The sequence below is a fragment of the Aphelocoma coerulescens genome, chromosome 4, assembly GCF_041296385.1.
Source record: "Aphelocoma coerulescens isolate FSJ_1873_10779 chromosome 4, UR_Acoe_1.0, whole genome shotgun sequence".
Classification (NCBI taxonomy): Eukaryota; Metazoa; Chordata; class Aves; order Passeriformes; family Corvidae; genus Aphelocoma; species Aphelocoma coerulescens.
The window spans coordinates 5,118,357-5,132,268 of record NC_091017.1 but is presented as its reverse complement, the minus strand read 5'-3'; the positions used below and the strand labels follow the sequence as shown (position 1 = coordinate 5,132,268).

The window sequence follows — 13,912 nt, the reverse complement described above, 5'->3', positions numbered from 1 at the left end:
GTGCTGTTCCTGATCACTGGCTCTCAGCTGAATATACTGTAAACCAAAGTGTTTAAATCTGACAGCTGTGGAATTGGATTATGAAAACGACACAAAATCAGGAATAAACACTCCTCCTTATGCCTGATGTTTGTTCAAATAACTATTTCCCACTACAATCTAGACATTTACATTCTAAAGCCATCACGAAAAAAATTTGATTCTTAAGCCCTGAAGTTTGTACAATTCTAGTTCCTTCCTTAAACTGTTTGCATTCTCCCAGTGTTTCTAGAAGACATGAAAACTAGTTCCAAGGAGAGAATTTGGAATAAACTAACCAGTTCATGCACCTGCCTCAAGAACTGAGATTTATTCAATTTTAAAACCACGAAAAATGAAATCTTATAAAAAGGCTATTGAAATATAATAGAGAGGGAAAGAAATCTGATTTTAAAAGCCATATAGTTTTAAAGGCATGCCTTTTTGGTTTATGATCTCTCATGTATTTACTAATAAAATAGTTTGATAAACATGATGCATATATATAGGCCTTAACAAAAATAGCAGATGCCAAAGAAAATGAAACGAGAGAAACAATATCTACTTAGCAATTTAAAGGTGCATATGAATTTGAGTTATATTTTCTTGTTTGATAACCTTCTTTAAACTGTTGCCAAAATTAAGACATTCGAATTGGTGCAACTGGAACTAAAGGACTGAGATATTTCCGGTTTTCCCGGGTAACTCACCATGGTGGCATCCTCAATAATGGAGTAATTTGCTTGATGAAGGTAATGGTGCAATATATTACAGAGTAAACAAGAAGGATTTTCTTGCAAGAAACGAGCCACTTTGGTAAGCCTGTTGTACTTGCTTCTCAGAGGAAAGTGCACACTTTTATTCTAGATTAAAATAAAAACATTTTCAACATATAAACATACTTGCAAACAGAGCATCAATGACAAGACTTCATCTATGATACAACAAACTTCTAACCCTATTTTGAACTTCTGCAACAAAGATCCGCCTCATGGGTACCTACCTTATTTGAAATAATGTATGTGAAAAATCATTCTTGATGCATATTTATTTATATGAAGCAATAAAAGAAAAGTCTGGATTCAAATTGCAGACCTTATAAAGTTACTTCTGGACTAACAGACATATGCAAAGCCAGCTGCAATTTCCAAAGAAACTTTTCATTCCTAGTTAAAGACAAAACAGGCACTTCTTCTAATTTGGTTTAATGGTAGAAAGAAGGGAGGAAAAATAAATAGGAAGGGAGGTAAGAATAAGAGACTGCTGCAAAGGATAATTTTTGAGTAGAGCAGAAAACCAGCGTCACACTCAGGTCATCCATCTCACAATGCAAGACAGGATCTCGGCGTAGGTATCACATCAGAATCCTCCCACTAGATGGTGCCAATCAAACCAACAGCAAACAAATCTATTTCATGAAATATACCAGGCACTGCAGCCATATTTCTTAGTCTTATTTTACTCAGCAGTAACAGCTCTGAAATTTAGACTGTGTACAGAAAGCACAGCTACTGAATTGTTGTGACCAATTCCAAAGGCTCACATGAGATGCTGTAAGTTTGCCAGTGAAAATATCCAGAATTCCAAAAACTATATATTACCTACCACACTGTCCTGTTCTGATATGCTCATTGATTTTATAAAGGTCATTTACCTCTAGAGCTTCTGTCATAATGCACCCCATAACAGCACAGATTCGCAGGGTTCCTTCAGTTTCCAGTTTATTTAATGATGACTTCACTTGATCAATGGGAACAAGCCAAGCGCCAACTGCAGGCGTTGCAGTGCTCAGGAGGTTCAGCTGCCTGTGGAGAAAAACAAAGAGAAAGGGGTGTTCACAGGCAGCAGCAGCCAGCAGCAGGATTTTCTGATGCTATTATGAACAATAGTCAAATGAGGTGGGACACTGATGCAAAGTAATACACACAGACTTACTGCCCAGAAAACAAAAGCTGGCAAAAAGTACCTAAGGCAATTTTTGTTTTACTCACTCACACACTCACAGTTCTTCCCACTTTTGCTACTGCTATTCCTTCTCCTTTTCCCATTTGATTCCCTACTGAAATCATACAGTTTGAAATTCTCATCACTGACTGAATCCCACATGAACGTGTCACGAACGACTTTAGCTAAAGGACTGAGGCAAGAGTACCAGAAGAGTATTTTCTATTATATGGCTCTGAAAAACTAATCTTAGAAAGATGTATATTGACCTTTACAGTGCAAAGGCAGTAAGATCATGGAGGATATCAGGTTGAATACCAAAAGCACTGAGCTGTTCTGTTCACTAGCATGTCACCTACCCAAAACAAATACCCTCCCCTGCCTTTATCCCTCACACATTTCCATCTCACCAGAGTTGTTAGTGAGGGCTTTTGGTTTCATTTGGGTTTTTTACTCTTCCTTTTTTCTTCTTTTAATCATGTCTAGCTAAGAATTTTTTAGCAGCACTTCCATAGAAATGACAACAGTAAAAAACTGAAGCAAGTCTTACTGTGACAAACTCAAAATTACCATTTCCAGAGAAGCTTCAAAAATTATTGAAATTCCATTCAGAACCTACCAAATACAAATGCAACTTCAAGCAGAACTGCCACTTTCTTTCCTTAAAATCAGGTAAAATTATACCTTGAATATATATGGGCTGGGGAGCGCACATTGGTGGGGGCTGCAAAACTAAACCAAATTTCTTTGATTGTCAACTTCATGCTGCAGGAGTCAGGGGGAGGAGGCATCAAGGGGATATCTTTTTTCAGATCATCAGATTCAACGCCTTCATCCTTAAAAAAAAGGAATTGTGAAGTCAGAAGGGAAATTGTTTTCCAAAATTATTACACTTAAAAGCACTAACATACTATACCATGCTCATAACTTTCTTTTTTCATTAACCCTCCCAAGGGATCCTGCAGAAAGCTGGAAATTTAGTGTCTAAGCAGACAGTAGGAGTGACCAATCATTTCTACCCAGTATGAACATACCTGCTCATCTGAAACTGAATTTCCATTAATATCTGAAGAGGGACTTATTCTGTCACAAGGGAGGTTATCTTCAGACACATCAGTGTTGTAACCACTACCAGTTGGGGAATCTGAAGAGTTGTTTGATGCAAGCAATCCACCTCTCTCTGTGTCTCTTGATTTACCCATGACTCCAAATGTGTTATACAACACTGCCCCAGACTGTCTTCCCCCTGTAAAAAGTACCCAGACTGTAAAGGCTGGCAGCACATAAACAGCTGTAAGTTATGTCCCATAGAAAAGATCTGCACTTAAGCAGAGAAATACACATGGTTTTGGTTAAACAAGATGCATTAACATTTTATTCAACAACTTATCGCTACACTTTCAAGCTTCCAATGGTTTATCACAAGTAGATGAAGAGTATTCACATAAAGACTGTTTTTAAATACTATTCTCTGAAAAATATAATTTGGATGATAGAAAATACCTATGTACTGTGGGTTTTTTCCTTTCTGAAGCTAGCTTCTTTCCCCTCCCAGAGAAAACTCTGGCTCTATAATGCACTTCATGTGGGTAAGGTCAGGATTTAAGTGATTAGTGAAAACATCAATTTCAACCTTCACTTCAAGCTTACAAACTGATGAGACCAGTTCATATTAAATTATTTCATACACTATATAAGTGATACAACTAAAAATGTCTTTATTGTATAACCTATGAAATTTATATACCACAGACAAGTGCTATTCAGTATCACCTAGATTCAACAATTTCTAATCAAGTAATTGCTAAACAAGAGGACCTAACAACAGAATTGGCAGTAATCTCATAAAACAAAATAATACAAAGCTTTATGATATATAATATAAAGCTTTAAAAGTTTTACCTTTTATAGTTAGATTTTCAATTCCACACTCAAACATTATCCAACCCCACTTCTCTTGACTAGGACCAATTCGAGCTACATCTGGAACAGCTTGTTGATCTGTTTCATCCACAAAAGCAAACTCATCCAACTCTTCCAAAGTAAAAAGAACTTTTGATTTCCCAAAAGGAATGGCTGTTATTGCACAAGTTCCAATATCTGTGAAAATAAACATATTTACTATTTTGTTACAAAATGGAAAAAACTTTACATCTGCAAACAGCTCTCTGAAGTTTAGAGTGTTTTGGGGGAGTTATCCCTTTAGTATTTATTCCTCAAAAGGCGGGGGGGGGGGGAAGGAGAAAGAAAATGTTTAAAGTTGAAGCACGAGCAAGAAAAAGAAGCACAGAAAGAGGGGAAAAAAAGTCTTTCTCCTTGTATGTTAATATAGGCAGGAAAATGTTTAAATTTGGAAAAAAAAAAACAAGGACTAAGCAACATTTAAAATAATTTTATACCTAAATGTCAAATACATGAAGAAGACAACTACACTGAGTCACTTCATATCCCTTCTAATCCTTACTCGCTGCCTCCAATTTCTAACTGCATCCACTTTTGAAGTATACATGAAATGCTAAAATCTGCAGAAAGGCTCTTCTCAAACATTTTAAATAGAAGATGGTGACTTTTCTTGGTTAGAATGCCAAAACTGGCCCTCTTGATTGTCTGCAGCATACCTGATACGGGGCACTCTTGCTAAGATTCTACCCATAACTAAGTAAAAATGGATGTAACCATTTTAGTCTTCTCTTACTGCTTTTGTTTTCCTCCAATTTCATTGCCTCACTCATCTTAGCAGATCAGTGGGAGTTTTGTTGTTTATTTATTTATTGTGTATTTTTTAATCATACTGGCTTTACAGAGTACTTCCTCATGTCTAAAAACTCCTGTTCCTCATGGGATAGACTAAAAACTGGTATAGATTCCATCAAAACTGAAGCAGTTCAACAAAAAATGCCTCTACTTTTGGTCATCTTTTCCTGGTTAGTTTTCCCAGGATCAGGAGTTACAGCAAAATTTAATTCATAGCTTCTTTAAGACATTTCCTTAACACAAACAAGAAGGAAGTCAATTGGGTAGATCTCATTTTCAGTTTTATAACCACTATAGTTAAAAACCTACTTAAAAACTTGTCATGGTGAAATTGCTGGTACAACAGGCACATCATTGAAAGTGTTAGAAAGCAGTAAGAAAGCAAGTAAGTGTAATTCATTCCCTGCATAAGGTGACAAAGAATGGTAGCTGAAAAGAGATCAACTGGGAGGAAGGGAGCTCAGGCCTCAGATTCCAGCAGTGCAGATCAGTATTTACAGTGCAACACATCTGCCACACAAACTGCTTACAAGTTTGTCTAGACAGTTTGTAGTTTGCCCAAGTTTAAATCTAGCACTTAGTGGACTCACAGAAAATAATTCATCCCAAACTTCTTTTTCACATGTCTGCAAAACCTTTAGGTGCAAGGGGCTTTTTATCTGTTGATAAAAAAGCCACAACCAAACTACAAGATAAAGACCAACTATAACCAGTTGTTTCTATGAAAGCTGACATTTCCACATTTTAATATTGTTTAATACCTGTGGTATCAAGACCTCTAAGCTGTCCATGAACACGATGGATGTTGAATTTAGCAGCAATTTCTTTTCCTTTTTCTGCTCCAGAATTGGATCTCAGTGAGCCAGAAGACTGGGGCTGCATTTTGCTGGTTTGGATGTAACGATCAAATGTGACAGAATTCCTCCCAGTTTCTGCATTGTTCGAAGTCTCCTCAACTATACCCCTTTTTTCAGTATCAGGGAGAAAAAACAATTAAGCAAATCTCAAGATAAACAAAAATAATCAAATGAAATATGTCTAAAGGTTGTGACAAATAGTGACATGAGCTATTCTTACCTGTTCATACGAACTTGAGTAGCAATTCTATCAAAACACAACGCTACTAAGGAAACGTGAGTCACGGTTTTGCTGGAAGAAACTCCTGGGGATTCATCCACAGATGCTTGTAGCAAACACAGGTTCACCTGTACACAGAATTGCATCAGAGTAAAGACACTTAGAAAAGCATTACATTAATCACTAACTTCTGATACAATCTTGTCTTATACTTTCAGTAAAAAGAAAAATAAAACCATCACACCTAGAACATAATTTCAAGACATGGCAGCCAGTTACCCCTATAGTGGTTGTTACATAACTGTTGCACATTGTACCATCATAAAATTAAGCAGCTCCAGAACAGCCCATCCTACTCCAAACATTAGTTCTCTAGCACAAATGCACAGCTTCACTTCAGCTTTTGGGGAACAAACAGGGATGCAAAAAAGTGAGAAAAGTGAGGCACTTTTCTACTAATAAGCTAAAAAAAAGCTGTTACCTTTGGAACTGTAACATTGGCCTGAAGACCTTTAATTGTCACGTTATCTTGCTTAAGTGAGAGATTGGTCTGTGCTGGTCCCTGGTTTGTTGGTCCTGTCGTGGTGGTGTCTATTTTTGTTCCTCTGATGTCCTGCTTCGAAGATAACTTGAAGAGGGGAGGAAAATAATTTATTAGCACAAACTCAAGAGCTGCTGAGCTCAGGAGTAACAGGATATTTTATTAGCACTGAAGCAGCAAGAGATTTTGACTTTATTTTAGGCAATTTACCACGATTTTCCAGAACAAAGGCTGCAGCACTTAGAGGTACAGTAGGTCTAAAACCATAAGGGCAGCAGTGACATTCTGCAGTAAACTTTAACAACCAGACTTCAGCTCAAAGTTTGAAGTCTACACATGTAAATTATATAAAACAACTTACTATAAAGCAAATTATTAGTGTCCACTACACTGTGGTGTCTAAGGAATCATAAAATATAAATATGGTCATTACCTTGGACAGAAAGAACTCCTAATTCTGTAGAACTACCATACAGTTCTTTTTAAGTTAAATTAATTTTTTAAAGTCTCAGATGAACTGCAAAAAAACCCACAGGCACTTCCACAGCTCTCCCTAACTACTGTAGAATAATAAGTAACATCTCACTGAGATGAATGTAATACTTAAGAATATCAGTTATAGTAATTTCAAAGAACAGAATGTGTGATTTGATCTCAGGTAAATTACTGTAGCAATGAACTAGACCATCCAAAACAGAAAAACTTCAATCCTGGAAGAGATTTCTGGTCACTGAAAGACAGTATGTAGGAGTTGAGTATAAAAATGCATGTAAGTATGCATTCAAAATTAATATAACATTTAGCTACTGTATCTCAAAACACTAAATTCAATTCAAACTTTCCATGTAAGATACAGAAAAGACCATTCTCTCAAATCCATGTGGATTTCCCTTGTTCCTTCCTCACATTTTCTGAGAAGCTGGTCTTGCTGTTCTGCACAGCATCCCGCAGGACTTTGCAGTGCAGGTCATCCACGATCGCTGCCGGGTGCCGGGAGCTGGCACAGTGCACCATGGCCTCGATGTACCTGGGAGGGGAAACCAGCCACAAGAGACCATTTAAACTCCCAGTTTCATATGGCACACCATCAACCACGTGTAATTAACACTACAGAGGAAAAAATAAGCACTGGCAGACACAAAGGGCACTTCCCATTCTTCCAGTTACCTCACAGGAAATGCAGAATTACATCCACTGGGCACCAGGCCCTGCTGTTCCATCAGCCACATTATTCAATCCTTTTACATAAGCTTTTGCTGAACAGAAGAGCTGTGGATTTCAGAAAATTTTAGTATCATCAAAATAAAGTTACCTATCCAGTGCCTCTGCTACAAGAGGAGTCAGAACTACATCAACAGTTCCTTTTACTTCCACTATTGCCGTTGTCCGTGTCTGGAAGACCGGGTGATCCAACGTCCATTCCTCTGTTATTGTTTCATCATCTGTATTCTCTGCAGACTTCTTATCCAAAGGAGTGTAAGGTGTGCTAAACAAGTCAAATAGACATTCATGATCAGGCTTTGGAAAAACAAATACAGAAGTGTTCTGGTGTCATTTTAATTCTTAATAAAATCCACGTAATGGCAGGTTTCTTCTACCATATAACTTAGAAAGTACACAAATATAATCCCAGGGCAAGGCCCTCCCTAGTTGCAAGTTCAGCTGCTGGCAAAGAAATGGACACTTGCCATTAGCACCTCCAAATTCATCTAAATTGAATCACCATTTGTAATCCTGAAAACGTACAAGTGAAATAATTTAATGCTTGCACTGTGTACTTTCTTTTTGACCACACCCAAATATTTCATAATAGAATGATCTGTTCTGAAATAGATCTGGTACTGAAAACTACTGCTGTAAATCAAATTTTGAAAGGGCAAATGGGAGCCAAGATATTTAAGAGGAGTATCAGGAAAATCCTACTCTTAAAAAATATGCTAATAATGTCAGGCTGTGTTCAACTTACTTGGATGTTGATCCTGTAAGCTGCATGCCTCTGTCCAGTAATGAGTTAGCTGTGAGACCCTGTTTAACAATCTAAGATAAAAGTGCAAAGAAATTTATTACATTCCTTCCATATATGAAAAATTCCCCAACCAAGGAATCTTTAAAAATTTGCCTTAAAGCTGTTTTTCTTAAAAGAATCCCTTAGAAGCAGATTCTCCAATATAGGATACAAGAACTCCTAGGTTTACTTTTTTAATTCCTTGAAAAATCAGATTATACAGCATTTACATAAACATTGACTCACTGGTTTTAAAAAAAACCCTTCAAATACTAATCTACAAAAGGTTTGCATGAACACAAACCTTTTCTGCCAAATGATAACAAATTCAATTCCAGAGCTCAAACACCTATTTTCTATCAAGTCATTTCCATTAATTTTCATGTATTTCATTTCAGCTCCTTCCTTAAGCATGTATGCTCAGGTCATTTAAAAAAAAAAAAAAATCATTTCCTAAATCTGAGTTGCAATTTTATTTTGAAATAAAGCACTGAGAGCCTAAATTATACTTTATCAGTGTTAAATGTAACGTTACTGCAACTTTGTATAACATATTGTAAACAAAATTCACATAAATATCCTTCAGTTGTATAGCACTCAACAGCATTTTTTAGTGCAACAGTGATAATTCAGAACACACATCCACAGAATTCGAACTCCATCTTTCCTTGTCCACAACCTCCCAGCCACTCAACCCCACGATCTGAAGTCAGAAATTCAAAGCATTCCTTAACTAAAAGCAAAGAAAATTCAAGTTTCTTTGAGCTTATTCATACAACTGGTACTAAGCCATTTTAAGTTATTTTGAATTCTTAACTCCTTTCTCTACTCCTCCATCTGCCATACCTTAAAAGTTGGGACAGAGAGTTGCTCAAAAGATGAGGAACTTTCTTCACTCGTTGGTGTGTCAAGGTCTAAAGGGCGATGTAATGAGGATTTGGAAGTTCTTTTGTTAGTTGGATGCTTTACTGACCAGTTGATCACCTGGAACTGTGTAAGGTAATTTTGGTAACATGCCATTACAGGCTGCTGGGAAGTTATTTGCTCACGTTCCACAGTCTTCTCAGAGTCCAGGACATACATGTTGTCAACGTGCTCATCATCTCCTCCCAGAGCTGAAACAAATGAAGCCTGGGAAGGATGAGTCTTAATTGGCAACGTTTTCATATCTTGACTAATTTCTCCATGGATTGTGCTTGTTAAGGGCCCTTCCACACTGTGATAAATAGACCCCCTACTGTATTCAGTTTTCTGAGCTTGCTTTTTTCTCTTCTTCCTCCCTGGATAGGTTCCTGGACCTTCATCACTGCTTATGGGCTCAAACTCTTCTGCAGCTGAAAAATAAGCCTCGCTATCTGCCATGGACATGCTGGAATCCATCGAGCGGTACTGGTGGAACGAGTTTGAATCTGCTGACGGAGTGTAGGGGAAAGAGCCAAAGCTCCTCCTCTGCTTTGGGGAGTCCAGGACGTTCTCGTCGCTGCGGGACACGTCGCTGCTGAACTGCACTCCCACGGGGACGGGCTGCTTGTCTCCATAGAACGCTGCCGTGAGGCTCTTGGTGCTGCCGAGCCGGGTGGAGCACACGGACGCTTGTCTTTTCAGCGGGGACCTCATGGGGGACTGGCCCACAGGCCTCTCCTGCGGGCCAGGGGACGCAGGCCGGCCCTCTGCACCCTCCACCGCGACACTGGGAACGAAAATAAACATTTCACTTCCTTATTGCATTACTAATGCTTCTCTTCCCACACTGTGCAACCTGTCAAATCCATCAGTGATTCTGTGACTCTCTATTAGGGTAGCCATTATCTTCATAATGCTGGTTGCATACCAAATTCTGCCACTTGTCTACACACAGAGGATGTAAAGCCAAACATTTAACAGCAAGTGCTGGTGTCTTTACATGCTGGATTTTCTACCTTAATCAGATAACCATCCCCTATTAGGGATCCAAAGTGGCATTCAAACCAGGAAATTAATTTCAGCAGCACCATTTTTCAGCTTTAAAAATTGCAAAATCAATTTCTTACATCTTGGAGCATTCAAGAGTTGAATTATGTGCCGACCTGGACAGGAGTACTAACCTTCCATGAGCATCTTCCCTTTTTGCACTGGGCAGGAACTCCTTCTGTCCCAGGTGATCCTCAGCAGTGGATGAGGGGCTGTCCTTTTCCCCTGCAAGCAAGGGCAGGGCAGCACTGGAGCTGCTTGTTTCCTCTGAAGAGGATGAGGAGCTGTGGGAGCGCAGCGGCACCTGGAGGCTCAGGTGTTGTGCTTTCCTTTCCATTTCTATCCCCACAGATCTGCAGTCCCAATCTTTTCTTTTGACACCGTTTGCTTTACCTAGGATTAGGGACGGAAAAGAAAAACTGAATATCTGGTAACACAACTGCAGTGGACTCTTCCCTGCCTACTGAAATAAAAATCATTATTAAATAAAAGCCCTAGGTTTGAAATGCATGCACATACTAGCACGTTGTACTGACAAAAATTGATAAAATCATGGCAGCAAAATATCAGATTGTCTTGGTCGGCTGCCTTTTATATACATAGAACAAATACAAGCCAAAAAACTCTTTTACTCAGAAAGGAGTTGCATGTTCATATAAAAATCCAACACATGAAAGCTTGCTCAAGCTCTGTCTGCTCTTAGGAGGGGTCAGGACAGAAGAGCACAAGCAGTTGTACCAGATTCATAAACACTATAAATAGCAAAACGTTAAGAAACTATACTTTTGGGCAAAATAGAGTAAAAACACAGTACAGTGCATTCTCACCATCTAAAATTTTAGGAATCTCCTTAGTAATTATCCATTCTCCTGGCTGAAGTAAAGACTGTCCATAAAACATATCAGATTCTGCACTTGTGCTTGAGAAAGCAGAGCTGCTTGAAGGTGTCAGTTCCTCAAGTTTGAAGAAATCCAGTCCCGTTAAGGTGCCACCAAAGAATCGACAACCACCGAGACAGCCACACTTGTTCTTGCTTCTCTTATTTCTCAAATTATCATCAGGCCACAAAAACCACAACCTACAAAAGGCAGAAGAGCAGAAAACAAAACAAAAACATGACCATGCTGAAGCTCAGTGAAAGCAAGATTACAAGATATCCCTTGAAATGCACCTCCCTCAACCGCATCTCTCACCTCTTGGTTCGGTTATCGTGCGTTTCCAAGAAATGCCTCTGCACTTCGTGTTTAGAAGGATGATCTGCAGCTAAAGCGATGTCAGCAGTGATGAGGCCCAGGTTGACAGAGCCAGCTTCCAGCCAATATGCCCTCCTCAATATTGGCTGGAGGCCAGTCCTGCAGTTGTTCACCTGCTCGACGTATTGTCTGAGCTGAAGGTCCTGGATGGCCGCGCTGACACCTTCCCCAACAGACTGGTTGTGCAGGTTGCAGTTTGCAATGCGTATGGCACCCATCTGAAAACAGGATTTAGACATGAATTCTGACTATTTGTGAGTGAAACAAAGGAAGAATGGCCTTAAACCAGTTAACACATCACATACTACAGCCCAAAAAGATCTCAGTAAACTTCTCTCCAGGGAAGCAGTTTTATACGCAGGTCAGCACACACATAAAAGAAGGCAACTTAGAAATTAATCTCAGACACTTTGTACATAACAAAAATAAAGCATTTACTTAGAAAGCATCCTTTTGTAAACAGATCAAAACAGAAAACAACTGTCAACAGATGTTGTAATGAAACTTTAAAAAACTTAAATCATTAACTTCTTCACTGTCATCTAAAACCCAAGAAACCGGAAACTTTCCAACTTGCTTAGTCTTCAAATAATCTGAAGACATTGGAGCTAGTTTCCTGCACAGCTTGAGTTCTCTCCAAAATGTCAACACAAAGCACCTGAAATTACAACTCTAAAACAAGGAAAGCTGAAAGATAATACAGCCATGGCAGAGCTACCCCCAGGGTTAATATTAAATTATTGCTTCTCATCTCTGTCACAGATTATAAAGGACCACAAAAACCTTTTTTTTTTTTTAATTTGAATGAAACACATTCAGGATGTAATTTTCTAGAGTGGTTCAGGTTATTAAGCTGCCTTTGAAAATACTGCCATTCATATTTATGCCTGCAGACACTGTTAATATTTATGATGGTGCTTTTTAATATTGGATTCAAAAGAATTTGGAGGCTCAAATGTATTTTTTTACTGCCACAGGGCAGCAAGCCATTCAAACCATAAGATACCACGTCATTAAAAAAATATCTAAAATAATTACCACTGCCCTTTAGTTAGATTCTTGCTCATAATGTGAAGCTGCGCCCAAAACTTTTAATTTTAAGTCTACCATTTAAAACTGCGTTTATTAACTAACAGCACAATTACTACTCAGTTATGTCAGCAAGGCAGTTTTCTTCTTTTCTGTTGTTACTGTAACTCAACTGTATCTAAACTTACATTTTGCTACACTGAATAAATTATTCCTTTTTTTCCTGTGCAGTAGGATAATGGAGAGAATATCAGCTTTTCTCTGCACAGCCCTTTTAGAACAGTGGATTCAGTCAGGCAGTGGCACAAACACTTCTCCCTTCTATACCAAAGATACATCTAAATTCACACAAGAGGATCATGAGTTGTTCAGCACTGACTTGTACATGATCCATATCAATCATTTCCATTTGCTGAATTATTAATTCACAGCACAAGTTCTTAGCAGCTCTCAGGTACAAACACTGAGATTTATATGATTTATATTGCCCGGTGTGTTCTAAATTATTTTACACCAATCCTGCAGCTTCCACTTTTATTTTGGGAGACATATACTCCTCCTTACCATTTTCCAACATAATTAATGGGATTAATAAGTAGAAGCCAAATTGACCGATTCCTGGTCCAGTCCATGATGATGTTTTATCCCTTAAAGTTTTAGGAATTTGGCTTAGTCCACACTGCATGCAAGGTAGATATTCTATCAAAAAACATAAATATCTCTATCGACAAAGTATTTTAATTGCTGTTAAGAGAAATATTTTTACCTTGATATTGGTGGCACAGCCATGTTCTACCACATACAGATCTGCTCCATCCATGGCTAAGCGTGTCATCGTGTACTTCAAGTCATCAGACGTTGGGCATGGCCCAGGCACAGAGTTCATCTAAAGGAAAAGGGAAAAGAAAGAATAAAGGAAAGAAATATATCAACGTCCATTAGGAGCTTAATTTGTGCCAATCCTTTTACTTATGTTGTGTTTGACATTCAACCTGACTGTACTCCACGTGTCTTAGTAATGTTAAGGCTGGTTTCTGAACTGCTCCAGAGAACCTGTGCATGTAGAGAGAGCAGTAAAGACGGATGAAAAGGTACCTTTGGGTCACAAAAGCGGCGATCGATGCCGTGCTGGCACAGGATTACGGATTTGGGCCTCTCCAGCTCAAACTCCCTGCACACCACGTGGAACACAAAGGTCTGCCCCCATTCCAGAAGACAGGCAAGCTGTAAGCAAACAACAGCACATTGTCCATCATCACCCACACAAAAATGGACTTGTGGTGTTTGATGGAGAACAGACAACAACCCCAGGGGTTGGGACGTGAGCAGGAGGCCTCACCA

General features: G+C 38.7%; 1 protein-coding gene across 10 annotated transcripts in view; it reads right to left on the bottom strand.

Annotated features, from left to right (window-relative positions):
- The window catches only part of BLTP1 (bridge-like lipid transfer protein family member 1), an 88,771-nt gene that overhangs the window by 38,754 nt on the left and 36,105 nt on the right, over window positions 1-13,912 (bottom strand). For all 10 annotated transcript variants that reach the window (XM_069012606.1, XM_069012597.1, XM_069012598.1 and 7 more), the window contains exons 23-39: window positions 13,667-13,795; window positions 13,338-13,457; window positions 11,483-11,760; window positions 11,117-11,367; window positions 10,424-10,682; window positions 9,186-10,029; window positions 8,301-8,371; window positions 7,647-7,820; window positions 7,241-7,361; window positions 6,275-6,421; window positions 5,794-5,921; window positions 5,478-5,680; window positions 3,865-4,062; window positions 2,997-3,208; window positions 2,647-2,798; window positions 1,673-1,823; window positions 729-881 (exon numbers count right to left, since the gene is read on the bottom strand). In XM_069012606.1, coding sequence (XP_068868707.1) covers window positions 729-881; window positions 1,673-1,823; window positions 2,647-2,798; window positions 2,997-3,208; window positions 3,865-4,062; window positions 5,478-5,680; window positions 5,794-5,921; window positions 6,275-6,421; window positions 7,241-7,361; window positions 7,647-7,820; window positions 8,301-8,371; window positions 9,186-10,029; window positions 10,424-10,682; window positions 11,117-11,367; window positions 11,483-11,760; window positions 13,338-13,457; window positions 13,667-13,795 — 3,591 coding nt within the window. The remainder of the gene's footprint in view (window positions 1-728; window positions 882-1,672; window positions 1,824-2,646; window positions 2,799-2,996; window positions 3,209-3,864; window positions 4,063-5,477; window positions 5,681-5,793; window positions 5,922-6,274; window positions 6,422-7,240; window positions 7,362-7,646; window positions 7,821-8,300; window positions 8,372-9,185; window positions 10,030-10,423; window positions 10,683-11,116; window positions 11,368-11,482; window positions 11,761-13,337; window positions 13,458-13,666; window positions 13,796-13,912) is intronic.